This window comes from Haliotis cracherodii, unplaced genomic scaffold, assembly GCF_022045235.1.
Source record: "Haliotis cracherodii isolate W230 unplaced genomic scaffold, xgHalCrac1.p SCAF_12, whole genome shotgun sequence".
NCBI classification, from domain to species: domain Eukaryota; kingdom Metazoa; phylum Mollusca; class Gastropoda; order Lepetellida; family Haliotidae; genus Haliotis; species Haliotis cracherodii.
The window spans coordinates 9,939,342-9,964,259 of NW_027266267.1; the positions used below are offsets into that span (position 1 = coordinate 9,939,342).

The window sequence follows — 24,918 nt, forward strand, 5'->3', positions numbered from 1 at the left end:
ATATATATGAGGACATGTTTGGGATGGGATGAGAGACGTGACCATGTGTAGGATTGAGTGAGATATATGTGACTATGTGTAGGGTGGAGTGAAATATATGTCTACATGTTTAGGATAGGATGAGAGACGTGACCATGTTTTTTTTGTTTGTTTCTTTGTTGTTTAACGCCGCACAATAATATTCCAGCTATATGACGGCGGTGTGTAATTAGTCAAATCTGAACCAGGCAATCCAGTGATTGATATCATGAGCCTCGATCGACGCATTTTGGGATCGATGACATGCATCAACCAAGTCAGCGAGCCTGACCACCCGATCCCGTTAGTCGCCTCTTACGACAAGCATAGTCGCCTTTTTACAGCAAGCATGTGTAGGATGGATATATGTGACCATGTGTAGGATGGATACAACAGGAGGTTGTTCTGGGATCTAGTAAGAGACATTGTCTTCCTTTGTGTGTGTGTAGCATTAATATGTGTTCAATCAAATTTTCGCAAACATTCCAATTATTTTCCTTACTTTGTTGATGCTCTACCCAAAAGAAAACCGCCGTCCCTCACTTATAGAAAATCAATCAATGAGTTGTCAGTCCTTAAGTTAGCACTTGCAGAACTTCATTATCAATATTAATGTGCACGTTAATTCCCCATGGCTTGATATATTAAGCTGTACGTTACTATTTGCATGTTAGTGGATAGTCGGCATCTGTAGGAGTAAGTAAAATCTAACAGTACCCTCAACCATGTACATGTTTGTATTTGAGCTGTTTACAGTCTACATTATATGTAGCCACGCCACATGTAAAGGCGAGGATGTGTTCCTTACCAGGGTGGTGCCTTCCTCGCTGGTATGTAATTCTCTGTGTGCATACACAACGAGGTGTCGCTCCTACACCTGGGATGCTGCCACCAGAAGCTGCCACCTGCACACACAAGGAGACACAGAGACAGAGATGATGCCCCATGCAAAATATTTGGTAAGTTAAATAACATAATAACATTTATAGGATGAAAATCATTACATTGTGATTATAGCATAATCACCTATTTGCATAACAAAAGAACTAGTGTATTGTTATCTTCATTAAATCAGTAAGTAATTACAAACCCATTCTGGATTTTATTGTACTGAATGTGTTGGGACTTTGTTGTTCCCTTTTGTAACAATACACAAATATGAATATGAATGGGAAAACAAAGGTAGTTCCAATCTTGAATTAATCATCCACCACACCTTACGGAATGAAAACAATCTTCCTCCTTGACGGTAGTCCACTTAGATCACGTAGAAACAAGACTCTGCTTCCGTGGAAATGTAAAGTGTATGAGCGTTACATTGTCTTTCTCGTGTTTTGTTTTCAGTTTGCCATGCACTTTCTTACACGAGTCATAGATTAATGTCTCGCTGCTTTCTTTACCCATTTAAAGGGCACAGACAAATCATTATAGATGTATTCAGCTGCGACTAAAATCCCAACCCCCTTTGTCTTTGAGAATTGGTGTTGGTAAACACAGGACACAAAAGTCGGAGAATGTATTTGTATGCATGCAGTTGTTTTCATAAAGCTGTATATACAGTGTCCATACAAATGCAAGCTATGTTTCTGTAGATCATATCTACATTGAGGTATAATATCTTTAATAAGTCCTAACAAATGCAGTCAATTCTCAGATACTGTTCTGTACTTCATTAACACGAAGCATGTTTAAGGATATGATAGTTGACCTTTCATGCCTCTTGTTCACAACCATCACACTTTCTCCAGAATCTAACCCCTAGCGCTAGCCTAGTGGTTAAAGCGTCCGCTCGTTTCGCCGAAGGCCGAAGTTCGATTCCCGACATGGGGACAATGTGTGAAACCCATTTCATGTGTCTCCCGCCGTGATATTGCTGGAATATTGCTTAAAAGCGGCGTAAAACCGTACTCACACACTCATTAACCCCTAGCGCAAACCTAACACATCCCCCAGAACCGCAGAGCTTTTCCACAACAGCGCCCTTTTCCTATAACCTTACCCCTGTCTAACAGCACCACCTCTTGTTCAACCATGCCCCCTCCACACAACTGCATATGTTCTCCTCTACATCAAACCTTGCTCACAACCACACACCACACAACAAATCCTCACCCTTCCACAAATCTGCAACAACTCTGACATAATCGCTCGATTTCACACAAAGTTCATGTTCACAACTATACCCCTTTCACAAAAACCGCAACCGTTCACACAACCACACAACCAGATACAACAGCAACTCATTCCCAACAAGCATACGCCTTACCCAACATCGCCACTTCCCACAACCTCAGATCTTTCGCAAAACCACGCCCCGTTCCCAACAACCCCAGCCGTCCCCCACAACCCACATCGCTTCTCGAAAATCTCACGCAATCTCAAAACTTTACCATCTCTACAACCTCAACCATTTCGCACAACCAATCCTTTTCTCCAAGAACACACGTTTTCCCACAACTTCACACATTACCCTGCAACCTCGCCACTTGCCCACAACCACACCCTTACAAATAATATACGAAATAATTGTTTGCGGCCATTGTGGCCAAAGGATGCACATTCTAGGTAATAGGAGAATGATGAACTGGAATACAAGGGATACACACTCCACAGAAGGATACATTTCGAGATAAACAGATTTAGAATTTAGGAGGTTGTTCGTGTTGCCATTCTCAACGATTGCTGTTGTTACTACCCTTTAAAACTAGCTGGGAATGATTTGGGTTTTATGCTGCTTCAAGTAATATTTCAGCAATACGATATTGGGGGACACCGTAATGAGTTTCAGTGTATCAGCAATAACATTGTCGGGACAACTTAAAAACGCTCCATGTATCCATGTATAAAACCTGTGTTTCATTTTTTTCTACATTTAGAACAGGTTTTTGAAAAGATCCATGGGCGTTTCACTCAAAAATATTATCGCATCCTGTATGTATAATCCTAGTGAAATCCAAAGTTCAGAGTAGAAACTGCGATGGGTTTTTTCATATGTGTTGGCAGAAAGAGTCCCAGGGGATGTTTTGTCGCTGCCGTCCGTGTAAAGAGAACGAGGTTTGTGTGCCAGTTGAAGCAGGGACTAAATACATGTGTGTGGCATCAAGAGCCGCCACTACCACAACCACCACGACCACTACTACCACACTGTCCATGACGCCATCTGCTACCACCACAACCACCACGACCACTACTCCACAACCCACCACTACCACCACCAAGACTCCATCACCGACCACTACCACCACGACCACTACTACCACACTGTCCACGACGCCATCTGCTACCACTTCCACCAACATGACTACATCACCGACCACTACCACCACGACTCCTTCACCTACCACTGCCACCACGACTCCATCACCTACCACTACCATCCCCACGACTCCATCATCTTCCACTACCACCACGACTCCATCACCAGCCACCACCACCACGACTCCATCATCTTCCACTACTACCACGACTCCATCGCCTACCACAACCCCCCCAACTACGACTACTACCACGCCATGTCCTGTCACTGTTAATCAGGCAAATGGTGGGTGTAGTGCGACACCTCTCGTGTTTACAACTACAAATACTCGGATTTCTTCTACTGATAAAAATTTCTACATTTTCAAACCATATATGAGAAAATCCATCACTAAAAAAACTTATTGTCCTGTTAGACGTTAATATTTTCTGTGTTGCATTCCGGAAGCAGTGTTGATATAATATACTTGTTCAGTAATCGCAAACAATTTCTTTTTGTGCATATGATGTACACAGGGACCATACCATTCTACCGTTAATATTAATTAAGTAAATTCCTTTAATTTTCACATGTTCGTCATGCTTGGTCGTGAGCACACCTTTCTCTTATCATATTTAATTTGCATGTATTTCATAATCAATTACATTTGGCTAATTTGTTCAAATTATATTTGATGTCCCCTACTGATCATTATTGTTTATCTACTCGTTCTACAGTTCCATACACATACGTTGGGTGTTACAAAGACAACAGGACTCATGTACTTCCACACGGCAAAATTGAGGACAGAACATACCTGACAACTGAAACATGCAAGCTTCACTGCCACGGAATGAACTACATCTACTTTGGAACTAAGGTAGACAATAATTTATAATAATTTTATATTTTTTTAAAATGATAAACAATAGTACAAACATTCAAATGCAACAGAAAGAAACACAAGTGTTTAAGTTTAAAAGCAGATAAAATCACTTGCTGATTTTCAAATGTAGCTAGGTTTCTTCCCAAACTCCATGAAATACTTGGCGAAGGACGAACACATTGGTCGAGGAAAGGTACCTAGCAAGATACCAATACTGGAGTGTTTATATTTAAATTTAAAGCTGACATGATGAACAAGGCTTATATGTAACTAAAACAAATATTTCTGAGATACCGTCTACCACACGAGACTTAAAACGTCTTTCCAGCTCAAACAAAGGTAAGCTGTAGTTATTATTCTTCCGGTTAAGTAAAGATGGTAACATAGCCAATATGATGTCACTCTGCAGCAAGATACCGGTGGTTTGAGTTGGAACATTCTACCAGTGGGAAGACAGAGATCGCCCAAATAAGGGTTGCAAGAACACCATGTATCAGTACAGATTCCCATGATATTAAGGGATGCACGTTTCGTGTATTCTGTAGTAACGATGCACATACTATTGATGCACATATTTCATTGTCACAATCCTGATCACTACGCTATATGGGAGGGCATGGGTTTTCTGGGTAAGAATTGGTTCCTATGGCGTATCGTATGAGGAGAAATTGATCGGGTGTTGGGTTTTGGTAACTTGGTTTATTTTATATCATTGTACAAATACAGCAGGCTAGCATCAAATCTATACGTCTGACCAGCACCTCAGAGCAGTACATCTGACCAGAACCTCTTACGGGCCAGTGCATGACACCATTTCGTTAGGCCCATACACCAGACTAGACCATCAGACTAGTACACCAGACAAACAAATGACACCAGCCCATCACACCGGATACATATCTTATAATAACCACGAGATACTCACATTTCTGTGGCTGGCGACATGCAGATTTGTACCATGATGTTAATCCAATTGCCTTTGTGACGAGCACTTCATGTCAAGTTTGTTTATTCCCTTCTTCAGAATCACAAGTTCAGACATATACATCAGGTTTTAGTGTTGGAGTTTCCAAATAAGCAGGAAATCAGATACAGTACTGCACATGCTACTTCTGATTCCAGAGAGGGTATAAATGCTTCTGTGGTGCTGTCATCAAAGATGGGTACATGAAGATACCCGACAGTGAATGCAACGCCTCTTGTCCTGGTGACAGAAGCACGATGTGTGGGGGACACGGGAGGATTTCCATCTATAAGATTGTCTAGTGTACAACAGCTGTTCTAATTGGTCACTATTTCCGTGCCATGCAGGATGTATGCAATCAACAGTTAAACTTATGGGTCACATAACTACTACGGACCATGATACACTGAAATAAATACCTACACAATGGAAATGTACATCACTACTTACTGGTGTTTTATTTTATTATCCCTTCACATTTCTGAATAAAAATTGTGACCTCCTCGAATCTTTCTCTTTCATTGAAATAACATTTTACGCAAGCAGTGTGCAAACCGTCTATCAGTTCTGACTTTCACTCACACTCATGTCAGACTAAGGTTGGTTTTATTAACATATCAAAATATTACAGCAAATAAACAGCATAATATTTGAAAGGGTAATTGTAGGCAAGTACCAATGTTTTTTAACTGTTCAAAGAGAATCAGAGAGTTGTATTAACTATATCATTATTTGCTCCAATTTTTTCATCCAATTTTCAATCTACTATTTGTTTTCCACAATAGCTAATCATTTTGAAAGCATTGGTTCGTGGTCGGGATTCTGTGTCAGAAACACATGGTTAAAAGAAAATCGGGTGACTTGGGAGATTGCGTGTCATCGTATAGCGATGTCATGGGTCGGTGCTCATACTATCAACCACCGGTTTTGCCTGGTCAAGGGAGGACTATTTGAGGGCGGCTGGAATATTTATGACTGTAACGACAAACACCAAAAACAACAACAAAACTTTCCGACAAATCAAATATAGTCACCTCTTGCACCTAGCCTTATAGGGGCCATGCCATAACTCCAGTCTTCCGAATTGCATTGAATTCATATTTTACTCAGTTTTAGAGCTCACGTATGATTATTTTCACTCAGAGAGATGAGGGGTCACGTGTCATTTGCGACAGGGTAATGTTCGGACTTTCATCAAAGTCTTCTCAAAACAAACTATTTCACCTCGATAAGCATAAACTAAACTTTACATTGTGACCATCAGCAATGTGCACGCCATAGGAAGTCTTTGATATGAAGACTCTATGCTCACATATGCGCTTCCAAATGGCAGTATGATACAGTTCAAAACTGTACATATGTGGAATATGGGTGTGCACTGTACGAGTTGGTATAACGCCACAGTATTCTAGATATCACGGCCGCCTGTGAGTCATCTAAGTTTGTCAAACCATTGCCTGACAACATGAGCAACGATCTACGTCATCAGGGACAACAATCACGCTATCAACAAGTTCAGAAGACACATTCTACATGCACTGCCTCTTACGACCAGGCATGCGAGCCAGTGACTTACTGTAATCCAACGCATTATTACAGATGTGCTTCAAATGGATATTAATTTACTCGCTTCTTTTTAACAAAATATTTCAAGACGTTTTAGTAAGCAATATATACATCGCCATTTGCCTTTTTTGACATTCACTTAAATTATTATAAATGCAGATTTTTGCTGCTGTCTTGTCAAAGTTCTTTATGTCTGTTACATACATTGGTCGCTTTGTGCTGCACATATTGATTATTGGCGACTGTCGTTAATATAACTGAAGAGTTCTGGGAGACGATATATATCCTATTATACTCCCAGGAGATGTAGGATGTGAGACATTAAAAATCACATGAATAGTTAGTAGACAAACAAGTTGGTTCTGGATGACTTAGATTATTCCGATGCTGGTATCCCATAATATATGGCCAGAAAAGCAGGATAACAGAGCGTTAGCACAATATACTCTCAGTAGGATATGGCTCTTATACAATACATGTTTTGCTTGTTCATATTTGATAGGTTGGTTCTGACAGGTCGCCCCAAGGGGATTCTTGCTAAGAGGCGACCTCATGAATCGCGCTGTCAGGCTTTGGGACGTTTGAATGTGTGTCATCATTACATCATCGGCGTGATGTGTTGCTCATAGTATCAATCATTTGTCGAGGCGTGAATATTACAGGCACTCGTCATATAGCTTGAATGCGGCATTAAACAAAAGGAACATGTCACAACGGCTCACCTAATGACAATGATATTTATTGTAAGTGATTTCCTCTATCCGTTATACAACTGATATAGAGCTGTGATTCGAACGCATCAACGGATTCTGGCAGGGTTAAGGAACCCACATTCTTACTGTTCATTACAATAACACACTCACATTGAGGAGTTCAATCACAGTGTGGTTGATGTCGACACGCAAGTAGTTCAATAATTATCACATCCACATATCACATTTTACTACCTACGAGGACAAAGATATCGGGGTTGATAGAAAATGTACCATAGGGTCATATCACGTCAAAAGACAACGGTGTATTGTTTCCGTCATCCGGACGGCATTGTTGACGTTATTCGATTCTTATTGTGACGTGACGTCGGAATGCCGTCACATTAGAAACGATGTCATAGCTAAAGATTGTTGACTTCATTCGACAAATTGTGGTTCCGCTATATTGCGACTTGCATGTCCTTATAGTTAAACACCCAAATTTGTCTCTGTATGAAGACATCGTCTACGGTAATAAATAGAACATTATATTCGTGTTCATGTCATAATATGTGTACGACACTCGTGCCTAAATTACGGTATTTAGACACTTGTATCGTAAACATAGTATGGCATGACCTCATACAATATCCTCTATATATTGACCACAATATTTCCCTTCATTAAATATTTCTTAATCGTAGCGTTCAGTAATTATAAGTCAGTTCAATTTAACTGGGTTAGGGCTTTCAACTTGTCATGTTTCATACTAAAGGTCAGTTCGATGTTTCATCTTGATAATGAAAGGGCATCGGTTGGGGTTATATATGCTTACCTTAAAACCGTCAATAAACGCTGATGTTGTCGGTCATCGGCCATCGTTGGTCCGATATCACGTAATTTATCCTAATGTCAAGAAAATCTACCAAGTCTATTTGTCATTTTCACAAAACAGGATCTACATGCCTCTGGCTACAAAAGGATCTACTCAACCTGACATTTTAAGTGGGAGAGAGATCCACTACCATGAACAGTCGGCTGACCTGATTTTGAACCTTTACAGGGGTGGTCAAATTGAAACGCTCCTCGAACTACTGGAAAGCCCTAATGTTTCTCATTGTTTCTCTGAATGAAAGTCAAGTGAGCTCATGTGATTAACTGCTTGTCTGGCGTCCGTCGTCAATGTTGTCATCTTCCAACACCACTTGACCAACAAAGCCGAAACTACACATGCTTGTTCCAACTAATGATAACACCTAAATTAAAAGTAAATTACACCCATTACAGCAGAAGCTCAGGTGTCATGTCAAACTCTTTTGGCATTAGTATCATCAGAGTGGAATTGGTACATACAACTCCGATGTTGAAGTAAACGATGATGCATATCATCCGAACCACGTCATGGATTGATCTTCTCTACAGCGCAAACCTATTGAGTAAAGAGTGAGTTCCGTGTCTTTGGAATAAAATGATAAGCATTGCGTTAGTTAGAAACAACAAACTTTGGAGTGAATGTTGACATCTTTGAACAGTGTTTCCGATGTATCACGCCATGTCAGAACGATGTTAAAAGAATGCCTGAGGTGATGCCAGCCGTGTATGTTTACAACAATCGTGAGCCGTACGAGTACGGATATAGGGCTGACACCTCAATAAATATAAATTATGGCGATTTGGGGCAAAAACACGCGACCAACTGTCTCAGGCACGTCTGAGGGGCGCATCTCATCTCAGAGACTTGATCATCCCTGTTTACATCGTGAAGAACGTCCAGCTAAAACACATTGCAAGTATCACAAACAATAGCAGCGTTACTACAGATCCGAACAAGGCACACGTCGTTATAAATACTGCACTGCATCAAACATCAATTAGTTTCCAGTGACACCTTGTTTATGCGATGTTTACTGAATACAAATAAAACGTCAAAGTCAGAGAATAAACAATGTCGATTATCTGCCGAGACAGATTACATAGGGCGCAAAGGGCAAAGTAGTGGTGACAATTATAGGTATGGTGTACTGAGAAAAAGTGACGAGACCATAGGCTCGCGAAAAGGGGACGCGTGTTCTGCCCTACGGGAAGCAACCGCCATCACACAATTTGCATACAAATGTTAAGTGTTTCAACAAGCCTATCGCGGCACAGCAGTACTCTTGTGATACGTAGGCGGCCTCTAAACAAATCAGGCATTCATGTGAACTGCTCCATCTATTGAAATTCCATTGTTGCAATGTATTGCCATACGCCCTGATGAATGTGCTAATGCATCTAATATTAATCAGTTTCATTAATCATGCTTTACGACATGCCAGTGTCTGTTTTGATTGATACCACACATGAGTGTTGATGACGCATAAGATTTGTGATAACCAAACACCTCTTGACTGTCCAGTCACAATAATTCTTTTGTTTTGAAGTTTATGCACAAAATTCCACTAATTCAGAATATTTTAAATGTAATATGTCTCAGGATAACTGTTAGAAATAAAGCACTTCTATGGTTGAATAGAAGATCGCCAGCTACATCTATGGACTATGACAGGTTAAGATTGATGGAATTAAACATTAATATATTTACGAGATAAACTCTCTGTGTTTTGAAATTCGTGGTCGTCTCGCTTTGATACCTCTTCTTTCATTTTGGAACCGAGCGCTTTTGCGCAGTAGGTTTACCTCCATTCTACCATGACGGCAAGTACTCTTTGTAAACGTTAGTTTTTTGGAATGCGAAATTACTATTTCTTAGAAGGTTCTAAAAAGGGTTTACAGGCAGCGATAAATGTAACAAATATTTTTCAAGGTCAAGAAGATTCATTTAACTCTTTGACTAGTCCAAACTAATGGCGGCAATGGAACAGTTTATTGTGAAATCAAATATCTGGGTTGTTTGGGCTCAACCAGGTCGTTGGTTGGAAATTAACATGACATCTCCCATTGTAGGGGTGGTGACGTAATGTGGAAATACGAACGAATATACTCATGTACCTGTTTGTTTGAAGTAACTCCCATCACTAATACATATTAAGAATGACTATCTCTCCACTAACATCAACCCTACATCGACCTGGCTACACTTGACTTACTTCTGTATATGTCCATGCCTGACACAATAGTTGTTCACGCTGACAGTGCGTTTAACAAACTGAATTATGTTTGGTGGTACATGCGACTTCCTTAACTCCTATGTTTTTTTATGGAAGTATTTGAATTACTGTTAGTTAACTTAACTTACACAAAGAATGATTCAGGATTAAGTCAAATGAATACCAGATATGACAGTTCCCCCACATTGTCTTCATCGACTCCAACATAGCATAGCGAGAGTTGAAGTGCCTTGAAGTTAGCAGAATCAAGCGCCGTATCAACTTCATTATTCAGAATAAGCTGCACGGCAAATTTTAACGGTCTACTCATCTGTGTGAATTATCACGTATTTGACAGGATGTGATTAATCGGAGCTGCAGGGTAACATGATCTGGACAGTAAAGCTGTATAATGATTATTTTATGACATTATCTGGTCTTGTGTTCATTCTCCTTCACAATATCGTGACATTATATCTGGTTAAATATCCTTGAGACTATCGTTGTCACGACAAAACATTCCTCTTACGCTAGTTTTTATAATTCTTTTGTTCCCATGGCATACCTTTATACAGATTGACGACATTATTGATTTACCTGGGATATTATCTTAATTTGAAACCACATTTGGGGATTGTCAACGAGAAATGCTTTATGAGCTGCCATTATCTTCGGTGATTTAACGGTCGTTCCGTTGGCAATGAGATTATACCAGCATGGTCATTTCCACCAGTAAAACGTATATTACATCGGTATTGTAATTTGATTTAATTAGTTTCGTGCCACTTTGCCTCAAGGTTCTATTTGTCAGAATGTGTGATGCAATCAGAAATTTAGCATCAAAAACTGAAAATCCGTCAGCAGCATCAAACAAATAATATAATAAAGATTCAAAGATTATTATCATGTTTTGTCAATTTGAAATTTAAGTCCTCGAATGTTCACGAAGACATAACGTACCATTCCACAAAGGAGGTTTCTCCTTAAGATGAGAAGATCACTTGTATTGAGTGGCCATTTAGCAATATTCATCCACATAAATGAAAGTGCTTGCTTGTTTCCCATTGACTTATTCTTTGAGAATACTTTTAACATGTATTAAAGGAAAGGAATGTAATTGTGTGAATTCGGTGAATCACGTTGGGGTTAACATGCAACATACACACACCTTTCTTTAACCTCGAAACCTCAGAAGTGAAGAGGAAGACATATAAGAATATACGAATTATTCACAAAGGTCAAGGATGCAAGATCCAAGTTTCGAACACAATACATGTGATAAAATGCATAATGTGTGTATTTGTGATAAATACGTATTTAAAAGTTTCAGAGTCTATATTTGTCAAATACACTCACTCGCTAACAATGTTTTGTATTATCATCTCCAAATAGTAAATTTTCTGTACTGATCACTGTGTTGAACATCGTCCAATGGAAATGCCTGGCAAGCTTATGTATTGCTGACTTGCTGTCATCTAGATCTGATTCTGTAAGGAAATCGATTGTTTTTTTCTGAATTCGTAACTGCACCTATTTTTTTTGTGATGTTTTCGTTCTAAAATACAGTGCAATACATGGTGTGAATGTTGTAGTAACCGCAAATACACATTTCTGTTTCGGAATAAGATATAATGGATCAAATCTAGAACGATTCCTGCAAAGTTGAAACACACCTTGACTATCACGCATGATCAGGCACCTACAAATTTACAAAACTTTGACTTTGGAATGACCTCAGTCCCCCAAATCGCTATGAGATTTCACAACTGTCAAGACAACTTTGACTTGCATGCTGGAGTCATCACAATCTTGGAATATTACATATTAATGAATCTGTAATAGCTCCCGTATTCTCGGAGCCATACTAAAAGCAGAATAATACAGATAAATGGAGATCTACTGCTCATTATGAATCTGTGTCAAGAAGTCTGCTCTACTCGTAGTGCATACATCGACATTGTAGAACTCAGATGTTGCAATTTTCAATTCCCCTTGTTCGTCTTGTTGAGGGTCCCGACGTGTTCCATGCCTCTTTGTTAGTAGGTTGTATCAATTACCTTGAATGGATGGAGGTTTGTCTTTGAGGGAAGCATTTCGGATTATCATAATGTTTGAGCAGTATCCGACTCTCTAAACAACAGCAGAAGAAAATTAACTTTGGCGAAGAATTATAATTATGCGACTTAACAAGACATAACTAATGTCATCACACATGGTGGTATTTCAAAGGGCAAGAGATAAAAACTGAATAATTACTATTATCTTGGGACTATTTTCACACAATATGCAGGTACCCCCGTGGACCTCTTGAGTTGGTTTACCGGTATAATAAGGTCTTCATAAAACACAAACGCTGCAAAAGACTGCACATGCACTCCAGGTAGAACGTGTTATCAATACTCTAATTTTGCCTATGTAGAGCAGTACTTGACGGTAATGGTGGACACACGATATATTGTGTTCTCATTACGTTGACATTTCTCTTTTTCCTTCCACTGCCTTCGTACTGTACACAGTCCACTAATATCCTGTGTTAAATTTTGGTTTGGCGTTCCTCTTTCAGCAGTATATATTCATCTGATGTGATCACTTTGAAGAGGGGCGGCAGGGTAGGCCAGTGGTCAAAGCATTCGCTCGTCACTCCGAAGACAGGGGATCGATTCCCGACATGGGTCCAATGTTTGGTGTCCCCACTGTGATATAGCTGGAATATTTTTAAAAGGGCAATTTGTCATCATACGCTTTTCACGTGCCGTGTTCTTGAAATGACGTAAAGACTGACGGACTACTTCTACATTCTTGGGAGAACCTATTCGAATACCCTAGCACGAATAAATACAGAAGCGTTGTTTCTCATCATTTAGACTCTTTAATTTTGAACTTAGGATAAGTCAGAGAGTTTGTCAGGTCAAGGATATCCTCACTACAACTTATCTTAGAAAACAAAACGAAGAAAAGCACATTCAAGCTACCGTAGTAACAACTCGATCCGTGTCTTGACTATAGCGACACTCTACGGGTTCATTAAGAATTTCGGAAATCTCTCGAGTCACGTTTATCGTGTCGGCCATTTTGACGTCATGGACTTGATATAAATGTATTACGACGCGCTGTGATTGTGACTGACTTCCAGGTAGTTCTTAACAGACGGCTCCCATCTAATGAGGATATTATTTGAGTATCATTTGTTAACAAGAACTACACAAGTTGTTCCTGTTGAGCATGTTGAGCATACATAAGCTCATCTTACCTCTCGTTTTGAGGAACTATGAGATAGTTGTTGTATGGCTGTCAGTGTAAACACGAAGTCACACGTACAAAGTATAATTGTGTATAGCTCAAAGTCTAAGTCAATTGAGGTAAAAATAGTGACATGATAAATTATAAGAATTGACTTTCATTTTGTGTGAGTTCATTGGAGTATGAACCTTCATAGAGTAAGGGCCAAACATTGTATGAACGTCGTCTCAAGCTCCGACGTTCAAAAACCTTCGCCCTCATTCTATGAAATGCTTAATATTTAGATGAACAGGTAGATCTTTTGTCCGGGAGAAGGCGGCTGTTTCAAATGATATGGTCAGTTACTGCCAGATTCAAACATTACTTCCCTGAAAACGGGAAAACACATGTGGAAAAATGCGAGTTAGAAATGAAACCCGAAGACATCAATGTTGAACCGAAGCGAGCGTTTGCTGTTTCACTCTCGGCCTTCGGTTTCAAAGATTTGTTCTGACAATGAATATGCATGAAAGTCGCTAAATGTCCTATGCATGACGAAACGCGTGAGCAGAAAGGGAATTCCCTTGACTGTAATATTGGGATTCCCCAACATTCTGCGGTAACAAAAGTAGTGCGCCTCGGTGGGTGTGGCTTATTTTTTACATTCATTGGGATAACACGTGATTAGTTTAGCTAATCAGCATGCAGGACTTTCAATGAACACAACGACAATTTAATAATTAATTTATGAAGAGACTTAAAAATACTTGAAGTATGCGGGGTGTATGAAGCTTATGTAAAATAAATGTTTAGTTTATATTTTGTTCTGGGCCGGAGACCTGGTTGATGCATGTCATCGTATCCCAATTATTTACAGACCGCCGTCATATAGCTGGAATATATGTAAGTGCGGGGTTAGACAACAAACACAGACACAAACAAATGAACACCAAAGAACGTGATTGATAAAATAAAACATGTCTCTACCTTTATTGGCTCAAAACGTGTGCTCACCTGATGCCGTTATCTCCAGAAATCTGAGAGACATGTGACCATGTGTACAATGTGGTTAGATGTCTGTGACCTTGTGTATAATGAAGTCAGATATATGTTAACATGTTCAGAATGGGATGAGTGGCGTGACCATGTGAGGGTGAGGTGAGGTGAAATTGGGTTTAACTTCGCGTCCAAGATTATTGCACTTATATAGCGACGTGCATGTACGTGTGTGTGTTTGTGTGGCTGCTTGTTCTAGTCCGGACTGATGCCGATTTATAGTGCTAGCTCACTGAGATACCATGCCGCAGTTTAACTGTCATGAATACCCCACTCAGACACAGCATACTGACTCCGCGTCGACCAGTCCTTGTTTTAGCCCCTTAATGCCGAGCGCCAGACAGGGTCACAACAAGTACCATCTTTTAACGTCTTTTTGTATGACGCGGTAGGGGATCGAACCTTGGACCTTCCGCTCTCCGGGCGGACGCTCTACCACTAGACCACTAAAACGCTCATATTGACGATGATGAACACGTTGTCTACCATTGCGCTGGTGAAGAAGAAATTGTAATTCATCGCGAAACCAAACTCGTCTCCTGTTTCTCAAATTCCAAGGCTGTAAGGTATGGCACCAACGCAAAGTTGCTATCAATGGATCTGTTGCAAAACAGGGACGATAACTGGTCTTCTGGGTCTGATTCCAGCCTTGTGAAGATGGTTCCTGACAGTCTGGTCCGATATCCTCCTCAAACCAGGAATGCGTCCCGCAGTCTCCGTAGCTGTGACATTGAGATGACGTAAGTAGAACAGTTGAATGTAGAGATCCTGTACAGGGGTGGTAACCCTTGTTCCTAGGTTCCTCACTGCTAAAAAAAAAATTTGGTTTATACAAAAATAAAACACTGCATGACAATGCCGACAATTTCTAAAGCAACGTCCTCGTGGGGACCTGGTAAACAAGAAGGTGTCCTCGGCACCCCAGTGCTGGTCGTTACAGGTGATCAATGGCGGTCGGGGTAGCCTAGTGGTTTAAGCGTTCGCTCGTCACGCCGAAGACCCGGGTTCGATTCCCGACATGGGTACAATGTGTGAAGCCCGCCGTGATATTGCTGGAATATTGCTAAAAGCGGCGTAAAACCATACTCTCTCTCTCTCGCTCTCTTAAAGGTGACCCAAATTAGGCAACCCATTTGCCCGGGGTTGCGCCCCTGTGTCTGTGGAGGAGCGACATCGTGTAGTTGAGGGCACTGGTTCCTTGAACTGTGTTCCTTTGCCCTAACGCACTAGTTTCACCCTAACTTTACCTTGACAGGGTCCGTGGGTTGCGCCCCTGTGTCTGTGGGGGAGCGGAGTCATGTAGTTGAGGGCACTGGTTCCTTGAACTGTGTTCCTTAGCCTAACGCACTAGTTTGACCCTAACTTTACCTTGACAGGTGGTAGAGTTGGCCCGATTCTATCAATCAGCTGGTCACACAATGCCATGTGCATGAACAACTTGAATTTCAAAACAATGTTATAGCAATTGTTTTGAACATGACATATTTTAGACCCCCGGGCTCTACTTTTCTCCAGGTAACTCTCTAGGGCCGAACCAGCCTGACCTTTATTCTGTTTGGCAGAAATAGCTACCTGCGTCTTATTTGCTTGACCATAGCACCTCTGTAACCTTTATGCTTGAAGTCGGTTGCCACTACAACATCAGCCTTATTGACACTCGATGACGGGTGAGGAGCAGGGGTGTCGAATATCCTTTTTTTGAACATGTCTACCCCACAATACATCGGTTCTCGTTCTAAAACAAAAGAAGGCATGTCGAAACAGATACTGTTTCATCATCTGAAAAAAATTCAGATTCATGGCCGCGTTCTCTGGTAGTGGAAGGAGTTGACAGGAGGCCGCTTACGATCAACCCTTTTGTTGTTTCAAAAGCTGTGGAGGGAATTGGTGGCGAGGTTAAAAATACAACTCGTCTCCGTAGTGGTTCCTTACTCATTGAGTGCCTTTAAAAAAAACAACAACATTAAATCTGCTTAAGACACACCACTTTGCAACTACTGAGATCGTTGTCTCTGTACACAAATCTCTGAATTCATGCAGAAGCATTGTCCGAGACCCTGCCAAATGCCTGTCTGACATGCAAGAGGAGGTTATTGAGGCAGAACTTAAATCCCAAGGTGTCACCTCTGTCAACCGTTTTAACAGAAAAGATAATGACAAAATAATTCCAACATATACTTTCCTTTTTACGTTTGCTCTCTCTCAATTTCCCAATTCCATAAAAGCCGGCTACTTCAACCTTGGAGTGGATATTAATGTACCGAATCCTCTTCATTGTTTCAACTGCCAGGAATTTGGACATGGTGCCAAAACCTGCACCCATGACTAAAATCTGCTCCCGCTGCAGTGCAGGTTGTGACAGCACTGATTGCACAAATGCCATCAAATATGCACATTGCACTGGAGAGCATCAGTCTTCTTCAAAACGATGTCCAGCCTTTAAGAGAGAAACCAAGATAAACAAATCTCACTCTCATATTCTGCCACAGCGTCCTCCTCTAGTCATAAAGTAGACAATTCATGTCAGACAGAAATATGCTCGGTCAATGACAAGCAGACACTTCTCTTTTCTATTTCTGACCACAACACCTCTTCATCACACCGACTGAGGAACACACATATCCTCTGCCAGTCAGATTCAGAATTACCGCCTGTTCCACAAAATGAGCCACACCAGAATTCCGAATGATTAACAAAAAAAAGAAGAAAAAAGTTACTAAAAAAAGAATCAAGGGCACTGAAACGTGATAAGCTGTCTTCAACTTTGACAACCCTTGCTGAGGTTCATAATTCCTTTGAAGCTCCGCAGATGGAAGTCACTCCGCAGCTTATCGAGTGGAGTGGAAATTCTCCCAAATCTCCTTTTGAACCTCCATGTATTCTCCACACAATCTTCAAATTTTTAATGACTTAAAGCTTTTAGTTCATGATTTGACACCATCAGCTTTTATGTTTACAGGAAACTTATCTCAAAACTACAGATACATTTGACTTAAGACTTTACAGTTCATACCATCATTTCTCACCTCCCGGTGAGAGGGCAACTGGGGCGTCTTCAATAGTTGTGAGGAGTGAGTGAGTTAAAATTTTAAGTCACATCGGCAATATTTCAGCCATATCGTGACTATCAATAGTTAAATATAATACATATATTGGAACTTATATAAAAACCTGCCAACGAGGGACAGTATAGTTGTGAGGAAGGATGTATCCAGAGCCCTGTCACACTTAAAACATTTTGCCTTCACTTTATGTTCTCTCTACATTTCTTCTTCAACCTCTCTTCACCAGTCAGATCTTCAGGCAGTAACTATATGATCAACTCCCCCAAGCCCTGTATCATCACAGTTATTAACAATCCCTTTTGGAGTGGTAATAACACAAATGTTAAGGGGAGAATACTTGAGAATTTCATCTCAATAATGATTTATGTACATTTGATGATGATTCACATACTTATCTGCATCCTGGAACTGGAACATATTCCTCACTAGATTTATCCCTCACAGACTTAAACTTGAATGTGGCTGGTCGGTCCACGATGACCTCAGTGGCAGTTACCACTTTCCGAATATTCTTTCAACTGTCAATCCATCAGATGTTCCACCTCCATCTAGATGGAATGTCACTAAGGCTAACTGGTCTGTATTTGAATCATTATGTAGAGACAAACTTAGCTTGACTTATTCACTCATTCCACTGACCCTTTTCAAGTATTTACAGATTAGTAAATTGAAATTACTGATGGTAGTATTCCAAAATTCTCTACAAATCCACATATTCGAAAACCATGGTTTACCACTGCTTCTTAACCCGCTAGAAAAGCTCAAAATAAGGAAGAAAAACAAATTCCGTCATCATCCCACAGTCCACAACTTAAATATATTTAAAATATCAAATGCTAAGGCTCGTCGTAATTTTAAGCACAACAAACGACAGTCTTGCCAAAATTATGTTTCAAAAAATAATTCACGAACACCAATGTCTAAGGTTTGGAATATGGTTAAAAAATTAAAGAAAAAGGTTCACAATCAAGTGTTAAACATAAATGTTGGTATGAGTGCTCGCCCACTGAGATACCATACCGCACTTTAACATGTATTCTAACCCCGAGCCGACCAGTCCTTGTTTTATCCCCTTACTGTCGAGCAACAGGCAGGGTAACAACAAGTACCATCTATTAATGGTTTTTGGTATGACGCGGCCAGGGGATCGAACGGCCGACCTATCACTCTGCGGGAAGACATCATATCCACTACACCAGGCGGTCTCGAACAAGCAGCATTATTAAATAGAAAATAAAACAGTCTATATATTTACAAATGGGATGGCATAATTGTTATACTGGTTCAAGTTGTATTTATCTTTTTGTAACCAAGGGTCATACTATCCAAGAAAAGCATATAAGCTGAAGGAGTTTATGTAGATAGTTGCCTCCCTGTCCTGTGTATTCAAAGAATCAGTCAATCAAATAATAACATATATTCATATTATGATGTTATTCTTTGAAGAACAGGACACTGTAGTAGCGTTGTTTTAAAACAACAATTAGGCATCAGGTAACGTTGATATACAATTCCAGGTTAGCTTTTGTATTCATTTTCAGGTAATCATTGATGACCCTCATCAATTTCATTTCAAAGAAGGTTTGTTGGAGGCATGCCGAATACGTTACACATCGGAAACGGTATCAACGTGAAACATGTTGAAATACTCATGTAGGGACAATTCGATTCATATGCTAAATGTAGCGCAACACGGAGCCACTGACTCAACAACAAAGGATACAGCATTCTAACTAAACTGTAACAATGTGCTTATGCCTTTGTCCATAGGCTACTACAACACCAATATACTGCTGTATCTGTTTATTTGCCAGTTTGTTTGTTAGCTTAATGCCGCACTCGACAATATTACATTTATATAAGATGGTGGTCTGTAAATATTCGACTGTGGGTCAGACAATTCAGTGACATGACCAACAGGATCTAACCCGGAACTGCACGGGACACACTCATACTGAACCAGTTAGAATCTGTTTCTATCATTGCACATATGTTTCAGACTGTTATAATGTAAGCCTAGTGTTTGAATGAAAATGGTTATATGTTCCACTCCAGTATATTGACAAATGATGAAAACGAAGGAAACTGTTCTAAACAGATTGAATGCGTACTTATTCGCTGTTTTCCGTTTCTGTGGTTGAAATATGTATAAGGATGTTGGAGTTATGGCAACTACTAGTGTGATAAGAGGAAATATACAAAGTCAGACTGAAGATGTTCACGGAATTTTACCATTTATTACACCAATACTTGGATACGCTCAATATGTACAGAATGAATTATTAAATGTTTTACAACAAGCATTCATATTGTCATGACATGTCTGATGTATGAACAATAGGTCACTGGCTTGAGCTTGTGCCACACATTGAAATGAGTATAGAATAAATATTGTATGCATTCCATACGCATTGTTATGTAATATCACACAATGTATGCATTGTCTATAATTTTCTTTCTTCACAATCAAGTTAAAAATGGCATCATGGAGCTTCATGAAGTTATTTTTTTTCTGCAACTAGAAGCGATGTTAAGATGTAATTGTAAAGACTTGGCGTCGCATTCGCATCTCTACAACCCCAGCCCCCAAAACAAATCCATGAACTCACGAAGCACTGTCACCCTGAATCGCCGACCACCCTGCAGTATATTTGTTCTTTAGAAGCTCACTTCAGCTCACAGTTGTTGTAGTAATGGCATCATGTTTTGGCCCGGGCCACAAGAGAGCAACATTGGTGAAACTGAAGAACTTTAATATTTTAAACTTTAACACTTATCTCAAAGGTTCATGGAGACAAGACATATCCTTTTTCCATTATTATATTAAACAAAAACTTACTATGAATGTTAATACATTGTTAGCAGTTTTATTTTAAAGTATGTCTTTGTAAACAATTAACATGATCCTCAAAAGGTACAGGATAAAGAGTTATACATTTATTACAAAAGTACATAGCTTATGGACTTTACTGTGTAATTAAATTATATTATGGAACGTTGTCAATTATATTTCATAAAGACTAGGCAAGACTATACACTGCATTCCCGGTAAAGGGTCAAGGATGCAGTATTTTTAATTTCTAAAGTTTAGCGCCGCCCACTCCCTGATTATTGACAGCATGGTATACTTTTCGTGATACATAGGCGACCTCGTCTTCTTTAGGCCTCTGTATAGGGATGAGGGTACAGTCAATTCCATGAAGAACTCTTTGGTAAACCAGATATTTGGTGGAATTCATCCATACGTTGTCAGTGCTTGGCGGACGGTGGAGTAGCTTAGTTGTTGAAGCGTTCGCTCATCACGCCAAAGAGGCGGGTTATATTCCCCACATAGATATAATGTGTGCAGCTCATTTCTGGTGCCCCCCGCTGTGATAATGTTGGAATATTGCTAAAAGCGGCGTAAAAGCATATGCACGCTCTCATGCACTCTGTGCTTGGCCAGTGTCGGAATATTTATCAGTCGGACTGGGACGAGAATTCCGGACATGGTATCGACAAGTACCCTGGAAACGCTTGACTTGCTAACTCCGTGAATGTCCCCGATCTCGCTATAAAGACCCCCTTTAGCCAACTGCCTCAACCACACAACACTTGGACCTGTGTAGAATGGGAAGACGGACGGTAATCATAAACTCGATTACCCAGTCCTATGAAGACATGTTTCAGGAATCCATATCGAAAAATCAAATCAACATATCTAAAACATCTCGTGCCCGACTGCTGTCTCTGAAAACACGTTCGCTTCTGATACGCTTTCTGTTCAGGATATCCTTGGCCTGTTTTACTACGCGATTTACTGGCGATTTTACTACGGCACCAAGGGCCCGGTTCCACAGAGCGAAGTAGTGCTAAGGTGATCGTACCTCCCATATTGTTACATAGACTTATGGCAAATGTTATTTTGATTTAATTAATAATTACTGGAACATTCAATGCACATATAGATAAAAGGTGTAAACAAAATTATCCCCTATCGCTAAGGAAAACCTTTGTGATCGATGTAATTGTTATTCATAAACATCATTGAATTAATGTCAATGCAAATATATATAAGGAGCGTCAGTGTTAACTATGATTTCCTTGTCACAACGATGTTAATGTGGGTATCAGTTGATGTTAAACCCGATAGAGAAAGTGTGTGAATATCATTAACATGTTCCAACCAATACGATTGGCAGATTATCGAAATGGTCTTTTCACAACTAAATACTTTTTCAAGCACAATATTCCTCAAAGAAATAAAGTAAAGATAAATGATGGTTAATATTGATCACGAAATGTGGTAGTGTGTTGTATTTATTTCCTTTTCACTGAAAAGCAATACCTAAAGGCGTTTAAACAATGAGTGCGTGAGAGAGTATGGTCTAACGCCTCACTCATCAAATATCACAGCAGGGACATCGGAAAATGTTTTAACTGACTGTAAACACGTGGGGAATTGAACCTGGGTCTTCGGCATGATGAGAGATTTTTATCTACCAGGCTACCCCGCAAAATGTAGAATACACACAAGCACAATGATTAATACCTGTCATTGTGATGGTAATGTCAAATGTCAAGGTCGCTTTGAAGCTCACTCACTCACGAAATGACTTGCGGTATTGTTGGCATGGCATGTAGACTTAATATTTAATGTTCTATGTAAGTAATGTTCCCGCATTTGATTGGATGACGTTACAGGTCAAGGTAAAGTTGACGTAACAAAATATCTTTTATTAAAATATATATCAATAATCCAAATTTGCTGAAACCTTATAAACACGATATCTAAATATATGTGTGAGTCTGCTAGTCAAGGGCATTAAACTGGAAGTGATTATAACTTTGTTAATAAGGTAGCCAGAGTCATTGTAATGTCTGTTTCAAGGTAGTATGTCTGAGGCAAACTGACACCTGATGATCAGGATATTTGTGATGGGACTACTTCGATTTTTGCATGTAGGGATGACAGAAAAGTATGTAGTCATATATAATTGAACAACAAATAAATCATGTAAATTTTGGTGAAGAGACAAGAGCTTTATTAACTTGTAGCAAAGGTTGTGACAAAAAGTGAGAATATATTACAAAACAGTGCTTTAAATATATCTTTATGTCATTGATTGGCATAGTGAAGTAATGGTTACAAGTTTATTTCAGTATAAAGTGCAATGTAGATACATGTATTATATACAAAGTGAGGTATGGTTTTAACAAGAAACTGTATGAATGACTGCTGTTGTTGTTATGATGCTTTAAGGTTTTGGTGCATATACATATACTTGAAACAGGTGATTGTATCTAACGTCAGAACAGTTTACGGAGAGAAGGTTGGTTTGTTGGTTGCTTGTTGTTTAACGCCGCACTCAGCAATACTCCAGCTATATGACGGCGTCCGTAAATAATCGAGTCTGGACCAGACAATCCAGTGATTAATGCCATGAGCATCGATCCACGCAATTGGGATCGATGACATGCATTAACCAAGTCAGCGAGCCTGACCACCCGATCCCGTTAGTCGCCATTTACGACAAGCATAGTCACCTTTTATGGCAAGCATGGGTTGCTGAAGACCTATTCTACCCCGGAATCTTCACGGGTCAGGAGAGAAGGAGTCATCCAAACACCTGATTGTTAGTACCTTATTTCAGAGTTTGGCAGCTCCACTCAAGGACTAACAAAGACTTTGGAATTCAATGAGGAGTTCGATCACCGAAGCTGTCACGTTGTTAACGTACTGCAGCGGCCTGAAAATGCTGCGGTAAGAAAAACATTACGTTCAAGAGATCAATATGAGGAGTGGCGTCCACAATCATATGTATTCCAAGCCTGTCTCATGGACATAATAGTTAAGAGTGTTTATCTTGAAGTAACTTTTTTATGAGTGTACTCATGTAATATCATTTATTCCTTCGAACCAAGACGAAACAATAGTTCCAAATGCATCAATGCACTATGAACGGCAGATGTATTTTGTATTTTGTTTGAGACGAGGTTGGATCGTGTTAATTCAATGCAATAAAACTGATGTGCTAGATTTAATTGAGTGTTGCTGTTTTCAGTTTTAGTTATGTATTCCATACAAAGGACTATTTTCTTCTCGTATCAAGTCTTTGTAAGGCATTTAGAAGTGATACACATAAGATGAATTTATGGATGTCAACTTCTTTATGGTGAGGAACACAACGTTTCGGAATATATACTTACTCCTTCATCAGGTGAATAAATGCCATGAGGCAGACACCATATATATGTATGTGTAAGGACAGCAAAAGTAAAATATGCCCATTGTCCATTGCCTATTACCAATCAATGACATGTTAAGTGTTGGCTTCCATTTGTCCATTGCTAATCACCTTTCAGCACCCATTATCTGTTGGCTTGCCTGTTAAGTTTCCCCCTTGTTATCCTTTTACTTTTGTTGTCCTTGCAGGTACATATATATATATATATTCTCTACCTCATAACATTTTCTTTTGGGAAGTGCACGACGTCCCGCTAGGTAGTGACCACTTCCCCATAAACATAAGTATAGGAAATACAAACGTACCAATCCAAACAGAAAACCAAGAACCAAAATTCCATTACAAAAAAGCTAACTGTGACCATTTCCAAGATATCTGCAACGAAGCTAACTTAAACGAAATAGAAAATAATGATCCAGAAACCTATTGTAAAAACCTAACAGACTTTATAATAAACGCAGCCAAAACCTCCATCCCCTTCAAAACATCTAAGACAGGCAAACCGACGGTACCATGGTGGAATGAGGAAATAGAACAGACTAGAGGAAAACGTAAATCAGCCTTCAATAAAGCAAAACGCGACTACAAACATCTAAACATAGCCCACGAACTAAACCACCAGGTTCAAAAACTGGTCCAAATAGCCAAAAGTAGAGACTGGAAAAAATTCTGCGAAGGTATAAATAACCGTACAGATGCCAAAACGGTCTGGCGCAAAATCCACGCCATTAGAGGCTTAACACGACATAAAAAAACACCCAGCATTAACAACTCAACCAACCCTGCCCAAAAAGCAAATAATCTCGCCAACCACTTTTCGGCCGTTAGCAGTAACACCAACTTCAGCCAAATATTCCAAGACAAACTTAAAACAGAAAACAAACCCACAAAAAACCCAAACAAT

General features: G+C 39.8%; 1 protein-coding gene across 1 annotated transcript; it reads left to right on the forward strand.

Annotated features, from left to right (window-relative positions):
* Nucleotides 1-743: 743 nt before the first annotated feature.
* Nucleotides 744-5,405, forward strand: LOC139457530 (salivary glue protein Sgs-3-like). Its single transcript, XM_071238913.1, has 4 exons — nt 744-977; nt 3,022-3,559; nt 3,991-4,133; nt 5,262-5,405. Exons 1-4 carry the CDS (start codon nt 744-746, stop codon nt 5,403-5,405), a joined length of 1,059 nt encoding a protein of 352 aa, XP_071095014.1.
* The last annotated feature ends 19,513 nt before the right edge of the window (nt 5,406-24,918 follow it).